This window comes from Papilio polytes, unplaced genomic scaffold, assembly GCF_000836215.1.
Source record: "Papilio polytes unplaced genomic scaffold, Ppol_1.0 DF824169.1, whole genome shotgun sequence".
Taxonomy (NCBI): Eukaryota; Metazoa; Arthropoda; class Insecta; order Lepidoptera; family Papilionidae; genus Papilio; species Papilio polytes.
This window is the reverse complement of record NW_013525035.1, coordinates 3,432,174-3,452,230: the sequence shown is the minus strand read 5'-3', so window position 1 is coordinate 3,452,230 and position 20,057 is coordinate 3,432,174. Positions and strand designations below refer to the sequence as shown.

At 33.1% G+C, this 20,057-nt stretch overlaps 1 protein-coding gene across 1 annotated transcript in view; it reads right to left on the bottom strand.

The window, feature by feature from the left end:
- Positions 1–20,057, bottom strand: part of LOC106111403 (plastin-3) — a 37,591-nt gene that overhangs the window by 10,175 nt on the left and 7,359 nt on the right. Inside the window, exons 2-4 of the mRNA XM_013293473.1 lie at positions 1,997–2,083; positions 1,489–1,632; positions 383–464 (exon numbers count right to left, since the gene is read on the bottom strand). Coding sequence (XP_013148927.1) covers positions 383–464; positions 1,489–1,632; positions 1,997–2,083 — 313 coding nt within the window. The remainder of the gene's footprint in view (positions 1–382; positions 465–1,488; positions 1,633–1,996; positions 2,084–20,057) is intronic.

Genomic DNA, 20,057 nt, shown 5'->3' with positions numbered 1-20,057 from the left:
CTAGAAGCCATAAAGTAAGTTCTTACTTTAATAAGAAATCAAGTTATGCTTTGTGAAAATGTAAGTAATTTATTCTCTAATGCATTTAAGACAACAAAAAAACTATTATCAGTTGTGGCTATCTTACTACTCTTGTTATTTTAGATGCGAAAGAAATGGATGGATCTTGTTAGAAGTTATTTCCAGCACGGCGTAATAGACATTACTAAACGTTTATACAGATATAGAACATAATCTGGAAGAACACATAGACTACTAAGGTTTTTCTTAATTCCGCATTTACGAAATCACGACCTAAAGATTAGTTATTAATATAATCTTGTCATGACTAGCTAGTTGAAACGTTAATTTTTTTAAAACTAATTAGCACAACGGTACTCACCATCACTGGAAGCCTCGCTCATACCGCCCAAGTGTTCCAGATTCTCTTTCTTACTGACTGCTTGTTTAAATGTACTCGCCACCTGGAAACCATTTGTAATACAAATCAAAAGAGGTTCTAGTTTAAAGTAAATTAACATAATTCTAAGGCGGATATTTAAGTATGATGGAATTCTTTTAATATTGTCATACTCCAGTTTTACCAAATACAGTCCCTATGTTTTCTTTTAATTCATTACCCTTTTGTGGTTATTGCGGATTTTGTTAAATTAATATAGATTGTTTGAATAGCATTGTAAGTGGTAGGAAAATTGCTATTTTTCGTGAATACACAGACAACTGACCTATTAAGATATCTATTCTCATATCAATTAAAATTGATTTATTGTTCATAATTAGGAACTTCATTGACATCAGTTGTATTGACGTGATAACGTGGCGCAAGCCATGCGCACGTCAATTGCAACGGGTTCAAATCTGTTGACTCTTTGATTCTATTCAATGCGTCACGCCAGTTGTTAATAATTTCATCTGCGTTTCATTGAACCAGAATGACTAACAATTTTTTTGACATCTATGCATGTATGCAATACTTTTAAGCTGTGAGATCTTTTTAAAGGAACATTTTGCGGTAACGTGTCTCGACTATAAGAGCGTGGTCACATGAAACTACTCTATCGCAAAACTTTTTAGTTTCGCTTTGATTCATGAGCTTATATGGTTAGCACACACTAGTTGATTTTTAGTTGTGCAACTAAACAGTTGAATTGTCTGCGAATAAACATATAATAACAAATTTAATCTAACAATCAACTGTTCAAACGTTTCACGCTTACTTCATCGCCTTATAATAAATGTATCATACTTAATTTCCGTTAAGGGTCTTTAGCTATCAAATAACGACACTGAGTAAGCAGCATTTAGGTAACCTGAGTATGAATTTCGTTTTTATTAACGTTTATGTGTCACGTAAGTACATAATTTTGCTTTAGATTTCGAAAGACCCTTAACTAAAGAGACACCTAAGAATGCTTTTGGGTCTGTTTGGTGGATACGGTCATAAGTCCTGCGTTTATAAACTATTTACACTTTATGAAGTGATAGTACCTGTTGTGCTTTAAGATTGGCGCACAGATCTTCAAACTCTACAAGCGACATGCCATTCCTGTGCGCGTCTCCGTTCACATTGCCGTTGACGCCGCGGCCTTGCTTCGAGCCGTTGTGGTAATACTCTTCGATCATGCAGCGAACCTGGAAAATCAAGAAATATATCAACATTACTCATTTTAAATCATAAATACATAGTAATTGATGTTACAAACATGCCTATTTAAAATAAGGTCAAATTTCTCGATAGGTTGATAATTTCCCATTATCTCACTCTTACTAATATTATAAATGCGAAAGTTTAGATGGATGGATGTTTGTTAGAGTTTGTAGCCTACACTTCTGAACGGATCTCTATGAAAATTGGCACAGATGCAGAGGACAATCTGGAAGAACACATAGGTTTTTTTTTTTAAAAACACGCGGACGGAGTGACGGGTGAAAGCTAGTTGAATATATCTTGCTTGGGTTATGAAATATATTTATAATAAGGTTATGTGTAACAAACCTTCCATTGTGGTATCTTGTAGCCGACGCCGTCAAGCGCGTCTTTCAGCTCTTTGAGGTCAATATATCCATTCTCGCTCTTGTCCAACTGTAACAAAGCAATTATATTACACAAGTTGATAATCAAATATTGATAGAGTGGGTCCACTTAAAAAATGAGACATTTTCAATGAGAATTCATACGCATATTTCGTATACATGGTTAAGTTTTTTTTATAGCCGATTAAACTATTTTATGAAAAATTAATATAACCAAATTATTTTATTGACATAATTCATGTTTGATTACACCGATGATGTTATCGTAATAAAATTATCAATGCCCCAACGCAAATTGAATTAATCTAAGAATGCGGTAAACGTTACTTGGAATCAAACATGACTCAGACATCGAATAATCTAACGATTCACTGGATACTTGGCACCTCTATTTGCTTCTTATTGACCGACTTCCCAACAGAGAGAGGTACTTAAGTAGTCTGTATGTTTTTTTTGCTACTTAAGGTCTGCTAGATGATTTAATAACTATCTATAGGTCAGTTTAAAGGATTATACCCAACCGTTATCCCGCTATGTCCCCACGTGAGAAAAAAAAGTTTTCTCCGTCGCACCTTTTAGTCCCACTATCACCAATAAGGAGACAGATGAAACTGTTATGAAATATAATAAGTTCAAACCGTACACTATCGCTAAACGAGGGACGGATGAAACTTTTTATTCATCAGTTCCCACGTGGGGACAGAGCAGGGTGACGGTTCGGAATAAACCTGTTTTAACTTGTGTATCCACTACGGCAACTCTAGTGCAACATATTGTCCATCTTTTCAGTGTCTTAAACAATAGAGACACGAAATAAATATAGGGTTTTTTCCACTGAGAATATCCCGGTATCAAATCAACTGTTTTCCTATGTTTCGAATGGAATTTTCACATTACATTTTCATTCCAATTTTAACAATTGCCTATAGGAGCACGTTTTAAACTCCTTTGAGTGAACAAAGACACCCACATGTCTATGTCATTAGTAAGAAGAAATACACAAGTAGTTTTTTTTTTTTATATTAGTGATTCAGCCATTTAATGAATCATAACAAAACAATAACAATGTCAAAATAACTACAATATTCATGTATTTTCATTGCGTTTTAAATAATTACTTAATTGTGTAAAAACGAGAGTAAACCGTACGTTTACGAGTTCCGCAGCAAATGTAACAGTTTGTGCATAGCTTTTTAGTTTTTTTGTATTCTTTCAGTATTTGAAGACGAGGCCAAATGAGCGGTATTTTGTAGATATATGTAGTATAATCAACGATGCATTCAGTTTTAAATAACACGTTCCGACCTTGACTCCAATTATGAATCATTTGATTTCTTTTAAATAGATCGAATTGTCAATTGTTTCGAAAACTCCTAATTAAAGGTTATACCTTATCTTAAGGATTGATTATCTGATTGTGACAGCCCTTAAACTATCTGAGACTTGATTTGTTGTTTTTGCTCTTTAGAGGTGGATTTACCATTTGCTCAATAAAAATATCGGACAAAGAAAAAGTGATACGGGCACTCACGCAACGTGAGTCTGGATATATGGCAAAACGTGATCAAATGCGGAACTTTGAGCCTTGGTTCGACTTTTTTGTGAACCACGCACACAGACTATCCGACTACAATTTAGGGTTGCGACAGATCCGGTAAGTCGGGAAATGCAATCGTTTCACCGCCGGCTGATATTAATCAGCAAGTTGAAAAGATCCTGTTTTTTTTACGTAGAACAATTAACATTTTCTTTAGCAAACTTTTCTAACATTAATTCAATTTTACACACCAAATTAATAACAGAGTTACTTTATAAAACGGTATTATTCATGCATTTTATTAAACAATATTCATTGAAGCGCATTGCAGTCTAAAAATAGCTGGGAATCCATTTCATAACATTGAAGAGTTCAACCCTAGTCAAGTATACGGGCGAAGCAACACAATGCAGTTTTTGTTAGCGCCATAAACTGCAGAATAAGGATTGGGCCACACTGAATGCGGGATGATCACTTACACACTGTTTAAAGAATAAATGCAAAAATAATCGATGTAGTGTTTTGTAATGTTTTATAGCCGAGGTGATAAATATCTTATCGACTAGATATTAAACGGGAAATTAATATGCGAACTTTGGAGTTCTCTAATATCTCACAGTTATTACCAAAGAAAAGCTTGCCACCCCAATCGTACACCAATCAATTGGTATGGTAAAAGTTTCCGCGACTATCTATTCCGCTTTCAGTGTGACCATACATTTCTATAAGCGAGATCTCGATCCGTAAATGGGCATGAAACAGGCCGAAAAGATTTAGTTACGTAACAGCGTGCAGTAAACAGAAGTGCCGGGTGTTTAAAATGTTATAGACACGCTTGGAAGCTTAGTAAATTCTATTGTAAGAATGTATTACAAAAACAAAAAATAAATATTTTCTCTAATCGAAGTTCTAACTCACTTCATTCTACAAACAAATTATTGTGTAAACTTAAAAATACGTTACTTAGTTTACTTCTAATCATACGGCGGAATTCTGAAACGAATTTCAAACACTTCGCTTATTAAGCGCAACTTACAGACGTCAAAAATTTAATAGAATTTAGCCTTATTATTTAAGTTGTTACATATTTAAAATGTCGGTTCAGTATTTGGCACTGAAAAAACAGAAGAAACGTATTCATGAAATAAATAAAAAGCTTTCATTAATTGTTAGCTGAATTATAGCCATGATAACGTAAACTAAAAATAAATTAAATCAGTTTGTACAATAAAACTAGCTGTAACAACTCTAGTAATGAAATGAGATATAAATTAATTAACTCAACGAGTGCGATAACCTACTGATCTGAGCAACTGGTCGTTCACGAGCCAGTTAATATGCAGTTACCAATTAGTAATTAAATATGCATACATTTACCTATTGCATTAAAAGGATAATATAAACGGAAATTAGGTTATTATTAATATAAGCCTAAACAGCACTAAGAAACCAAATGATCATGGAATATTTTTAAGTAGAACAAATTTACATTACAAAAGTAACATTTATGTTTTAAATTTAAATCTAAGCTAATAAAACAAATGAACACTTGCAAGAAAAGTTACAGATCAGTACTAAAGTTACAAAATATCTAGAACATTGAAGCATTATTTATAGAGAATCGAAAAACATAAAAACCACTTCATAAAGATCATGGAAGATGTCCACCTCTAGACCAAGCCTGCATCATTCGCGAGGCTTACGCCATTTTCTATATAGATTTCGTTATTCCGGATATAAGAGCCCATCGTAAAGAGGCTAACTTAATTTTACTTCTGTCACACATAAAACAAAAAAAGGTTCACAGAATAGTTATTTCACTTTTACGATCTTTTAGAACAAGAAAACGCTATTCAATGTTTCGGATGTCGTGAATAACGAAGTATTTGGTCTGTTTTATTAAATTATATCTAGTACAAGACAATTACGACACGGTACGAAATTCGGCAGGATATTTTTTAATTAATTTCCCTACTATTGTGTCGAAAGTTTGATACAGTTTTTTTATATAATAAGGGGGCAAATGAGCAGCGGATTTCCTAATACTGGTTGATACGACGTTTGTTATTATTTCTCGATGTTCGCTAGTTGATATTCGTTACGATGAGTCATTTCCATGATTCATATGCGGTCCAAGATGTTTGTATAATATCATTTTGTTTTGGTATGTTTCTGAATGTATTGTCTACGTTTATATTGTCAAGGTATGTTAGTATTACAACTACGATTAATTGTAACTTATTTTACTATTAACACAGTATTATATCCTATTCTAATTATTATAAGAGGAAAGATTCGTATTTTACAACGAATTAACAAAATTTTACAAGTTAGATTTAATTGAAGTAGCCCTCAAATACCACATACCATTAGAATTTTTTGTTTTCCAATGTATAACAATGGAATTTCATACGTCTTATTATGACTTCTACAAAATGATAAGGAAATATTAAATCGTTTTAGTAAATAATTCTTGTTTACAATACTTTTATTAAATCTAAATGCACACTAATTCATAAAAAGGCATGCAAATATGTATTTAAAATATTAGCATAAACATTTGTCCAAAACATCGTCGGAAATATTTTTACAATTCGTAAATAAGATATCCGCTAAAGTTAGGATCAAGTGAATATTTTTTTTATGTAAACACTTAATAGCAATGTAAATAAAATCAGTTAAATCTACCTTTACATTATTCTTACTCGTATGGTTTACAAAACTGAAATTACATTGATATATTTACTTGGGTGAGGTCAACAAAAAAATTATGTCGAAATTATGAATGGCGGAGTTTTTGCTTAATAAAGTTTAACGACCCGATAAGTGTATTTATCTTTGTGCGTCATATTGAGATAAAAAATGTTTCTGAACATTTCAACAGAAAGTTACATCTTTTTAATTCTTGAAATATCTATTTTCATTGCGTTCATTGTTTTGATTATCATTTTTTTGTTGATTGCATGTTTGTGGTATCTTAGAGCCCTCACAGACTTGATTTTATCGGTCGATATAGTCGAGCGCTAAATGAATATGAACATGTATTGATTAAAGCCAGCTCGACACGATGAAACTATCGGCCGATAAAAAGTCTGTAGTCTGCAGGCGTCCTTAGACATACATAGATCAATAGCTGTTAAGATTCAAGTTCGAAACACGCGTTTCTGCAAATTCTTGCATCTTTGAATGAAGGAATATCGATTTGTCCTTCGCCTACGTCTAGACTTCTAATGCCTCTAGCACACTACTGCCATTGCGATGCGAACATAATTGACATAATTTAGGGACATTGGTTTGTTTTAGTGAACAAATTAGCTGTTAGAGGCAAATTTAAGTAAAACCTTATGTTTGATTTTCGATGCGTTTTTGTTACTCTAAGCTATGCTTTTTAGTTTATAGTGTGCCACAAGTATTAGGCTAGAAAAATACTGTGTAATATTAATATAATAATTACAAAATCATTATTAATACGGTGTTATTTTTTTGTATTCAAATAACATAAAACATATCGAATTATTGGTCACATAAAATTATGTGCATTTTATTACTCCTAGACGATAAAATAGTAATTGCGCATTTTATCACTATTATAAACGTCCTCTTATCAGTAGATATTTATCTATATAAACGTGTCGTATATTATATACCTAATGCCCTATATCGTGGAAATCAACGTAGATGCCGAACACATGATATTTTTAATCGAATACAGGATCACATAATTGTTTTAGCGACGTACATCATTTATATTAAAGCTGATTTTTTTTGTTTTGTTTTAGTGTTGTACTATTGTATTCTGTCCAGTTTAGTAGTATATAGTCGTAACATTTTAACATTTTATTATATTTAGAGCGATCGCAGACCTTGGCACAATTATCACACAATTGTTTAGTCTCGCTTCGATTTTTATAGTGCAACTAAACAGTTGAATTCGCTGCGTAACAAACGACAATCGCACAACAGTTGTGCGATATTTTAGTCAAAGGTGTGCGCCCGGCTCAAACATTTATAACTCCTGTCATATTTTGCATATATTGAAGGCCACAACATTCTTGACACCCACAAGTCGTAGGCTATGATTTAATATTTAATAACAGTTTCTTGTAATAACTACCTGTCTATATTGTCAATACACAAAGTTAGTTAGTAAAATATACTTGTTTTATTTTTATAATGTGCTTTATAATCAAACATTAGACCGTAAAAGATTCGAGTACCAATTACATAATCTTGTAGCGTAAAAGTAGTATAACTTCGGGAGATAGTTAATTATTCTTTTGTACTACAGGATAAGTAGCTAATAAAAGTAATGTCAAATGTAAACCAATTATCTACTCTGAGTACGACAGTAAGTATATTAAAAACATTAATTTTATCGTACTATTGGCATCAAGTGTACATTCTTAGAATTCCATTAGTGTCCGTACAAGGCGTCCAGGTACACTGCATTGCAGTAAAATTGGGGTCGAAGAACTACGAACCGATTGCTTTACGATTAGGCGACCATTGACACTTAGACTCTAGTATGGAAGGTCTAATAAGGAGGCAGGTGACATTAAAAGACGTTCTTAACCCTTGGCATTATTCTATTGATTTGTATGAAACCTTACTAAAATTACAGATTCCAAAGAAAATTATATTACAGATGACGCATAGATGACAGTTTTTTTTTTATTTTTTTAAATTAAATTAAATATTTCAAAATATATATCAACTAGCTGTTCCCGTGCGGCTTCATCCACTTGAAGTTATGAAAAATTTATTTTATTGTTCACATTTGTTAAATTATCAATAGCAAATGTCAAAATGACATGACATGACATACCTTGGCAATCTTGCTTCTTTGATGCTGGCAGCAACTTATGGTCTCTTTTCCACATTAGGGTTTTTATCCAAAATATTTACCCCTTAAGTTTAATTGTGTGAAAATATATAGCTTAAAGCGTGACGTAAATGTAGGGCTTTTTATTAATACAATAATATGCTGTGATTGCTGACATCTTACGACACAAAGTAGTGTGTGTTTACGCTTTATTATATTAGTATAGAAGTATAGATAAATACTAGGTCTTCTGGAATTTAAGGAAAATAGCTAAAGTTTAATTCTAGCTAAAATCTATTAGCAGACAATAGTTAATCGAAATGATTAACAGATGGCGCTATCTTTAGATATTTATCTTCAATAGTAGAATGTATTTAATTCCAGTCAGGTATGAGACCGCAATCGTCACATTGTACCAGTAACGTGTCAACGGCTGTGCAAACTGTAGCCCACATGAGCCCACAATACATTGTAAATAGCGATGATGTCACTATATTGTTATCCATTTAATGTTGAAATCCGTAATGATAACGTGGATTATAATTAAAAATATGCATTACTAGCTGTTGCTCGCGACTTCGTCCAGGTGGAATTAAAAAAATAGTACAAAACATAGCTTTTAAATGGTGATTTTTTTTTAATCGGCCCAGTAATTTTTGAGTTATTTTAATACATATAAAAATACAAATTCCTCTTTATAATATTAATATAGATTTAAAAAACTAAAAAATGCATGTCTGGACTCTATCTATTTTATGAAATAGAATAAAATAGACAGAAGACAAAATAGCAGCGGGAAAATCTAAATGTTCCTATGGACGACATCACCAGAATAAGCAAGGAGAAGCCGTCCCTTAAGAAAAAGATACTTTTGCTTCCTAAATCCTGTGGGACCTGTTTGAAAACAATACCATTTACACAGAAAATCCACTTTTAAATTCCCAACAATCCTCACTGCCAATTTAATCTATACTTTTACACTAATCAGTAACATAAGCTACTTTATTATTTTTAATTTCACGCGGACGAATGTTTTACACTTTCACACATATCTTTAGACAGTACCGGAACATTTATCATTGTCTTCGATCGCATTATACTGATAATGATAACATATCGACGCACATTGATGACAAGTGGCAAATTCTGAGTACACTTCAAAACTCAATGTTACCACACAGCTGATAGATTACAACTGGGTAAACGATTAAGAAGTACCAAAGTGGGTTACGAAGAAGCGATTGAAATTCAATTACAAATTTGATTTTATATTTTATCATTGAAGGAAAATAACGTAATGTGTCAATCTACCATATACGATATCTATATACATAAAATAAAAAAGGAGTGTCTGCAATATCAAAAGAAAAGAATCCAGATTTCGGGAAGATGATGTATTTGCAATAACGAAAATCGCATTTATATTTTTTTTGCCTGTCTGTCCGCAAGCCGCGTTTGTTCCAGGTAATCTCCGAAACGGCTAGGCCGATTTCGACCGAACTTTCACTTAAGGGTTGCTGACATAGACATCTTTTATCTTAATTTTGGGTGGACTAAGTCGCAGGCAACAGTTAGTTGTAAATAAAAGTGGAATACAAACTTAAATCTGTTTCGGATTTATAAAATCACCAACATGAGTCATTGTAAAAAAAACCCCGTGGCATAGGGAAGGCGGGAAGCACCACAAAAACTCCGGAATTCATATTAATGCTATTTGCGGTCTAACGTGTTACATCGATATCTGTCATAGTGTGGGTTTCCATTGTAACGGCGTCATTCCTTTTGTTCTTTTTGAAAAGATAGAATTATAATTATATTATTAACAGTGGAATTCTACGATTGCTGTGTTATTCAAATTTAATAAGAATTGACGTATATTTATGAGTAAAATCAACTTAACTGTGGTTATGAGTCAGTCGCCATGACCTTGAGATGACTATTATTGTAAGTAATAAAAGAAACCCGCTTGTAATGTTAATTTATAATGTGTTTTGAGTTGCATATTATAAATAATAAATAAGACGTCTCTAAATAACGTAGAAAATACTGCTGCACTGGTAAAAATGATAATGAATACAAATTATTATAAATATAGAGTCGACTTTGATTTCTTTGTGGAGATTAAAATGAGGGCAACTAATGACGTAGTTTACAATTACTGCTGAATTATTACTATACTAACATTAATTTACGTAATTCAACTGATACATTACAAATCGCTAGCAAACAATTTAAAAAAGAGCTACATAAAATGAATTTCAACACATGAAGGCAACGATATAGGAAAATCATATATTACTTATTACTAATATTATAATTCCGAAAGTTTAGATGGATGGATGTGATGATGGATGATTTGTTAGAGTTTGTAGCCTAAACGTCTGAACGGATCTCGATGAAATTTGGCAAAGGCTCAGAGGATAGTCTGGAAGAACGCATAGGCTACTCACTTTTGTTCTTTTTAATTCCACGCAGACGGAGTCGCGGGCGAAAGCTAGTGAATAATAAATGTATAATTTATTTAGACACAAACTTTACTAATTTGAGATGATGAACACAGTTGTAGTCTAAAATTTTTAGTTTTCCTCCTAGCAATTACTTTGAATGCGTTGGAAATAAATAATGCAAAAAGTAAAAAGATTGTGTGAAATAAGTAATTGAAACGTAAAAATATCTATAACCTTATATTTATTTTCATATATAAAACCGTATATACCTATAACAAGATAAAATAACATTAAATGTATAAAAGAAAACAGCCATAAAGTCCGTTCAACAAGAACTAAAGTTATTTATAATGCAAAGTAATTTTTAGTTGGCTTTCCTACGTAAAGGTTTTGTACGACTTGTTTTAGTAGTATTAAATACTGTGTAAATACAAATAGATTGAATTTATTGCCTATTCCTGTTGACATTGGTCACAAAACGAATTAATAAGATAACAAAGAAACATTTCCGTACTTTCAAAGACTTTTACGATTTCCAAACAATTCATTTTACCTTGATCAGTTAAAGTTTACAATATTTTTGTCAACAAACAAACAAATATAACAAAACTGAAACAATTTCAATCATCCAATATGAATATCAAATATTTCAATATTAAAAATACGTATCACCCACTTCCGATTAAGTTAATAAGGAAAATGAAGGCATAAAATTGTAAAAAACGTCTTTACAAATAAAATTTACTTATAGACAATTATACTTGCACTACCAAATAAAAACAACGAAAGTATTAACCTTTAAATATTACATTTTTAAAATTCACAAAATATATTTTTGAAGAAAAGGCAGAATTTCAGTCTGTATAGCATTATCCATCCATCCCTGACACAATAAAAGCATTAAAATACACATAAACATTTTATGTCTACCACTTGACTATCCTCTACAACATAATACAAGAGATCCAACACAAGATCCCACGGGAGAAAAACCCTACTCGGTAGCATAATATACTAGAACGTGTAAACTATACGTGTTCCAGTCAATATAACTGATGTTATTTAAATAGAACTTTAACTCAATGTTATAAGGTGTAGATTTAAACAATTCGTCACATATTGGTTGACACCGGACGTATGGACCGTCAGCTTCCACGTCCATTACTTCTTATAAACGCCGACATCTTGTCCCTGAAGAATCACGGCACTCGTAATGAAGATTAATTTGTTCCATACTCATACAATTGAGAGCTACGACTGCACGTTATGGTGTGCACAATAACGTAAAGGGTAATTTTAAAATTCGCATTTCCTCAGTTAACACGATAGTCACTACGATATACACATATGAAGTTAAAGTAATGAGTTGGTCATGAGTTTTTGTTAGTCTTTTGACCAACCTGGAAAGAGTGAAGCGACAAATGATGCTTTTGAAACAAGAGAAATTACACTAATATTATGAAAGCAAAAGTTTAGGTGAACGGATGTTTGTTAGAGTTTGTAGCCAAAACAGCTGAACGGATCTGGATGAAATTTGGCAAAAATATAGAACTATAATATATAGTCTGGAAGAACACGGACGGACGGAGTAAATTAAAGCTAGTATTAACTAAAATATAAAACATTGTTTAGGTTTAAAATTGTTATAGTCGCAAATCTCAACGTGTCTAGTGTAAGGTCAGGTGAAGTTGATTAACAAAGAGTGTGAGAAACAGGGCATGGGAAGTAGCGAATGCCGCGGTACCAGCCGCCTGGAAAGTTCACATACTATTCAAATTAATGATCCGTTACAAAGAGACATTTTATAAAGGCTAAGATCATACTTTTATACATTTACATAGTCATCATTAACATTAACACAGTATCTGATTAGAGTAACCGTGATATACTGCGTAAGTATGAATTATTCTATTTTCAAAGAGAAATACTGTATAAAGTGGTAATAAAAAAAAACTTTAGTATGTACAAAGTTGGGATATGAACCCTCCAACAAAATTACAATTTTATTTCTGCTTGTCTTTAAAAACATCACAGTCAGGCATGTAAGTAGGTATCATTATATAAGTTTGTCTGCTACTAGGAAGAAGATTTGTAAGGCATAACCCAGTTTAAATTTATTGCAATACAATATCATAAATCTCATAACCCTAAAACAAATGAATAACAAATATGTCAAGGTTTTGATTTCGATACACTCAAAAAACCTAACGTGTTAATTTAATTCATTTACTTGGTCTTTGATGTTTCTTATTCAGCTAAGTACCTTATTGCGATGTTTCAAGTATCACACATCAAGAGCCACGTTCAAAGTCTAGGGTTATAGCTTCTGGAAGCTCGCCAACTAAAGTAGGAACAACGGTTTCTTCGTATGTGACTACTAAAGTTAAATGTCTTTTGTAAGGCTTTGAATTGTGTATTACGTGAAGATAGATATGTCATCCGTCGTTTGAAAAATAGATATAAATTTGCATGTAGCACTGATATGAATCTTTTCATCTTGTACATTATACCTTCTCTTTCTCCCCCAAAGCTATAGTAGAGTTCAAGGGTAATATGTGGCTTATCTATACCATAACATACAAAATACTATAACAAGAAAAGATTTGTATTTTTGTATTTAATGAAATAACTCAAAAACTACTAGTCCTTTTATAAAATCACCGTTAAAAAGCTACGTTATCAGTTAGTAACATAGACTATATTTTTTTATTTCAAGCGGATGAAGTCACGAGCAACTGCTACTTTTATATGGAGATTTATTTCATCTAGGTCATAATACAGAAAGTGATTTAAGTCAGACAACCTTGTAAAAATAAAGCCTTTTTAAATCCAGCCAGCCTTCTTCAACAAATCGCTTAACCCAGTTACATTACTTTTATTTGATAGGGGTCAACGCTACTCGTTGACCTTGATAATTCGACGCCGACGCGAAAATGCATTTTAAATCGAAACAAAGTTTATACTTCCTACTTCGTTGAATGGTAGGTTCCTATTACCGAAACACTCAATTTATACTATTCTATACTGTTATTTGTTTAAAATTTTTATTAAAGACTTCCGGTTACAAATTCAATTTAAAAAACACCAACGACTACTGTAATTTTTTTTTACCAAGGAAAGCTGTTACGGGTTTCTAGTTTATTTTGGCTCTAGCTGTTCCCGTGCGGCTTCATGCGCATAAAATTATGAAATTTTATTAACATATTGATAGGAAATGTCAAAATGACATGACAAGACATACCTTGGCAATTTTGCTTCCTTGATGTTGGCAGCAATTTATGGTCTCTTTCCCACATTAAGGCTTTTATCCAAAATATTTACCCCCTAAGTTTAATGGCGTGAAAATATATAGCCTAAGGCGTGACGTAAGTGTAGGGCGTTTTATGAAAAAAATAATTATTCAAAAATATGCTGTAATCGCTGGCATATGAGGCAACAAAATGTGTGTGTTTACGCTTTATTATAATATTATAGAAGTATAAATTAACAACAATAACATTGTGTAATCTAATGTCTAGTCTAATTAGCATATTGCGTTGAATGATAGTGTAAGGACTTTGATACGAGTACTAATAAAGGCGATGGAACAAAGGACGAGGGAACAATAACAGTTCTGCTAATAAACAACGCCGTAGGGGCAAAAGGCACACAGAATTACCCTACACCCTACACAAAAAGGAAAAAGGCCCGATAAGGTGTGCATGTGTTATAAGCTTAATTTTACATTGTATTAAAAAAAGAATATTTTTAAATAGGAAATTATTTTTAAACTAGGTTACTAGATAAAACAGAATGTTAAGAGGGGCTTATCATGTGACAGTCTTAAACCAAGGGGGGCCTTAGATCAGTGGTTGAGCAACAGAAAGGCCGAGGCCCGTAACAATGCGAACGGAACGGCCGATCTTAGTTGCGAAACGAATCACCCGCTAGTGCATATAGATCAAAATAGCCAGTAAACTGCAATTACACCAAGAATGCCCTTACTTTATTCTTCAATAACCACTATTAAAGTTCAATTTGGAGCCAAACATTTCACGGTGTATTTGTTAGTCATGCTCTTCTAACCAATGTTTACAAAAATAACATAAAACAGTTATATTTACTTATCTGTGATATGTTTTATTTAAAATTGAAACGGAGGACATTTTAACGGAAGCGGATGCGGAGACGAAGGGCTTCACCTCTGCAGAAGCGGAGGTTAACGGAAGCGAAAGCGGAGGTCAATAATAAAACAATAATCGCGGTTCATGAAAGAAACAAAAACTTAAAACTACGTTAATTCAAAATACATAATTACAAGATACAGTTTATTATGAAAATATAATGTATAACAATTATAGTCAGTCATATCACACCCGCGCGGGCCGCGTCAACGATACCTAATCGCCCCACTTACGTTAAAGACTTAAATTAACATCCGTTATAACTCCGCATAAGAAATAACGGAAGCGGAGTTATCATTTCTTCCGCAAGTTCCGCACTTGCGGATGCGGAAGCGAAGTTCCGCTACAACCCTAGTTTTATTAGACTGTGTCGACAGTGCAACAAGCTGTTTATCGATTTACGAAAACGAACCCCTGTACTCCAGTTAATCGTTGTCAAGTACTCTTGTTCCTTTCTGCATTGCCTAGTCCTCTGGACTTGAATTTTAAAATACTTAAACTGCCAGTTAAAGACTATTACGAACCCTACATTTTAAAGGGTCCTTCTTTTAATTGGAATATTCATAAAGAAATGTTCCTTATATTTAAAGTTCATGGCACTTACATCTTTTATATGTAAGTTTACATCTTACATTACGTATCTATTTCGGTTTACAGGACGTTATTGTTTTACTGGACACGAAGAATTTGATTGGTAAAATAAATTTTAGTAAAACATACCTACTTAGTAAAACATTAGTAAAACATACAGCTTAGGAATTAGAACTCCACATTATTGCACATAGAAACATTATCAATTTTGTTTGTTAATGTTCATATTTTGTGGAGTACTTTAAGCTAGGTTATATCCGTTTCGCATATTTGTGTGAGTATTTAGGTAGTATGTATAGTACCATTCAAACTTTATGACGACTCGAAAAGTCGTACGAGGCATTACGCAAAATATTATAAATTTAAAGTGCCTAGGCGAACGTAAATCAGTGATTTCCAGAGTGGTCAATTTAATATCCTAGATTTCTCTGAAAAGCCTTCGGAGATAGTGGGAAATAAAGTTAAAGTTTCACAAGAGTAGCACCGCAATAAGTTTATATCTATAAAAGGGTCTAAGAAAAAAAATAATTTCTCTTACGTGAAAGGATGCATGAAGTTTTCAATCCTCAGTAGGCTTTCGATGACATACTTGTGCAGCCAACCCGAGCCACCGTTAAGTTTGAATGTTGTAATACAGCTGTTGGTCTGCATTACTCATTATCGCGGTGTTCAAACAATTAAAGCGTTTATTGTCCAGTAGCGGCGGATATGTAACGGCGCAGATAATATTACTGGTTACGTACTCATGTGTTATATCTAGGGGCTCGGTAGTGCCCCAGTCTAATCAAATATTTTTTTAAAGCCGAAAGACTTTAACTAAGTTACTTCGATTGAAGGAAGATAATCCTTTTCATCCAACAACGTAAAAGATCGCGTGAAAGGCGATTTAGGATTAAAACAAGGGACACTGTAAGTGAATGTGAGGTCAATAACCTTTACGTTCACTTTCAAAAACATTTCTCTTTCGCCCTTTAACAGCTGGATTTCATTGATTTTTGTTCAAAAGACAATATTTTAACTTTACGAATAAAGGAAAACTTAGCTTAGTTTGCACCTACTTTGGGAACTGTAAAGTCGATTTTTGGACTATAGGTTGCATTTAAATGTCCATCGAGTAAAAACTCTGATGCATAAAAAAACATCTGTGTACTTTAACGCTACGTGCCTTTCTCTTCACGATTAGTCACATATATTGAATTATCTGCGAGTCTGTCCTTGTTATTGTGATACAAGCATGGTCAGTACATGGGAAGGAAATCGACGGACGGCGCGAGATAAACCGAGCTATTTATATTAATTGTCTGTTGTATGGAGTGAGTAATATTAACAAGGGTGTTTCCATTGTCAAAACAATTACCTAAAACATGTCGCCATCCCCCTTTGAAAAAAACCGAGCCAGCGCGTAATATAAGTGTTGCGGTGATTTTCAGGGTAAGATATCACTGTTCGAAACTAATTACAGCAGAAAATATGTATGGGATAGTCCTACGCGAACGTAACGCATACAAAGACGATATTTCCCTTACCTATGCATCCCATCCATCAATCGACTTCATCTTCCCATCCATTTATTGTAAAACAACGTTGAAAAGGACTCTGTTAAAATATTTAAACTATAAAATTCTATGTTTGAACAATTGCAATAATAAAGGTTACTGCTAAGTGCTTCAACTAAAAACAATCATATACAATATTGTTGGTGTTGTGTTACATGCGTGACCAATTCGACCGCAACATGTTGTGTAGCAAGGCAGCACGGCGGTACGAAATGCAATTATCCCGTTACATACCAAACTCGAAACGTGATAAACAAACCCGCTTGCCATACTATAACTTATGTCACCATAAATACACATTTTATTAGGACATTGTTATTCTACACTCGCAAGTCAAATGTGCGATTTCTACTTTAAAAAATAACTGTTTTAAAATTTATATACCACGAATTGCTGTATGTACACACCAATTATAAATACATAGACGCTAAATATATTCAAAAAATTGAACCTTTCGGTCAAATAGTGAAACGACATTTGTAACAGCGTCTTAAGTGATAAGGCCATGCATAACACTAAATTTCCTTAAATTTTTGACATCTGTTTGATTTTAAGCGGCGCTTACGATGCCTAAAATTCGTTACAGTTTGGCTGTTACTCTCTTAAGATAACTTATAATTACTGAAGCTTTTACAATTCACTAGTACCTATGTGACCTAGTAAATAATAAACTTTTTAGAAAATTGTAATCCATAAACATCCTGTTACTTAATAAATAATGGTAACCCTACACGTTAGTACTATCGAGCCATTAAACTCACTATTTGTGGAGCAAACTGAGACGTGCGCACGCGCACAGTTTCCGCAGTGACGGCATAACTTTGACAGATGTAAGGACGTTCGCATGCATAATTTCATACACGTTTTACTTTGACGGCTTATAAAGAATTTATAGAACTAGCTGTATCCCGTGACTTCGTGCGCTTGGAGTTAAAAGCCGAGTTACTTAGCCCAAACGGTATTCCACAGTGTAATCTAAATCTATATCAAGTTTTTATTACATCCTTTGACAAATTAAATCCGTGTTTGGCAAATTCATTCCGTAATTTATGAACTGTTGATACTCGTATTATAATAATCTGTTAACCAAACACATAACATAAAATTAGTAAAAAACACAAACAATTGATTGTTCAGGAGACAGAGTCCGGCCGATTTAGTACAAAATTTTGGTCCCATAAAGAATTTTTAATTTTAACAATAACATAACAAGAGAAAACAGTAAATATTGCCAAAACACTTCATCTCGAGTGACGCAAAAACAGCATCCGTGGTTAAAAGCGTTGAGCGTAGTTCCCGCTATTGTCAAGCTCTCCAACATGTAGCGAGCAACATCCTAATCGCATGTGCCTCTTGAAGCCATCATCTCCCCTCACCTTTAGAGAATAATGACTCAGAGACTGTTGACCTGAGCCGAGTAAGCCGCGACTATTTGTGTGCGTCCGCACAAAGCCTCTTTGTGTACTTTCTATACGACTCTTTCAAATCTATGCTCGCCTGGTACTTGTGCGGCAAACAGATTAAAAGTTTTACATATGGTAAACGTTTTAAAACGTCCCAATAGTTGATTATGCTTGAATACTATAATTAAGAAAACTTGTTTACTATAAAAACGAAATATTCGATTTATAACCGAGATTATTTTAAAGCAGGAAAATATTCATATGTTCTTAAATCGATACAAAGCTTGGCAATTTTAGTGGATCTTTACGTTACAAGTCTATCGTGAAACATCACAAAATGACAAAAAAATCATAATTTTTCTAGTAAATAACAATGTAATCGCGAAATCTATGAATCATAGTTAAAATTTAGCACATGTTGCTAATTTGAATATCAAGGGGTCAGAACCCTATGAGGGGTGGAAATTTGGATATTGATTTTTAAACCCTTCACTGCATAGCTATCGCCCTAGGCTAGGATTAGTTATGGTTGCCACTTCAAAAGTTTCAAACGTATTTTTATTCGAAGATAGCTAAATTGAACTTAAAACTTCGAAACTATCAAGCCTCCAATCTTAAAGTGGATTTCCACTACCGAAAACTGTATAAAAACCATATCATCATTTCACTCACTTCCATTGAACAAAACAGAGACAATAATAAATCATAACACAAGTATAACAACAGTAAAATAAAGTTTGATACCGTGCCAAACAGCAAAAATGCCAACCCTATCCCTATCGTAGTGAGGGCGGGTCCAGTTTCGGGAACCGGTCGTAACAGAGCACAGTCACTGAGTCACAATACTGAGAAACTACAATTACCGACAATTCTATTTGTATGTTTGTTAAGTTGCCTTGATATCTTAGTTCCTCGGTATAGGAATACACTATAAGGCAGGCACTCGGAGTTGGTAATTGGACCCTAAGTTCTATAGTGACCATTAAATAGGAGATGTCTACAATTTTGTAAGATATCCAAGACTAAGGTAAAACCTTAAACATAACAAGCCGTTACAATAAATAAAAAAATATGCGACAATAATTACGCTACTAAAAAAAATAAGTAAAAACAATTTACGATCTCTTCAATAGATATTTGTAACAAATGATAAACGGTAAAAATACTTGAGTTAAGTGTACATTGAGTTTTGCAATCAGAGGAAACATCTACAAGTAATTATAAAAATTACTACTTTATTTTCGCGTGAGAATATTTCCGCGACTTCCCGTATATAAGATGTGTATGAAATAGAAATAAAATTCTTTCTCATTAAATTCTTCCTTTATTTCCCGTTTCAATAGTAAAGAATGTTATAAAAGTGAAAATATCTGCCAACCCCATAACAATTAACAAACAAACATTGGTGATATTAATAATTCATACTACGAGAATGTCAATGTTTGCGACATATTTCTAAACATAAGAAAGTCACATTAATTTCCGGTTTCCCAGCTACTTTTAA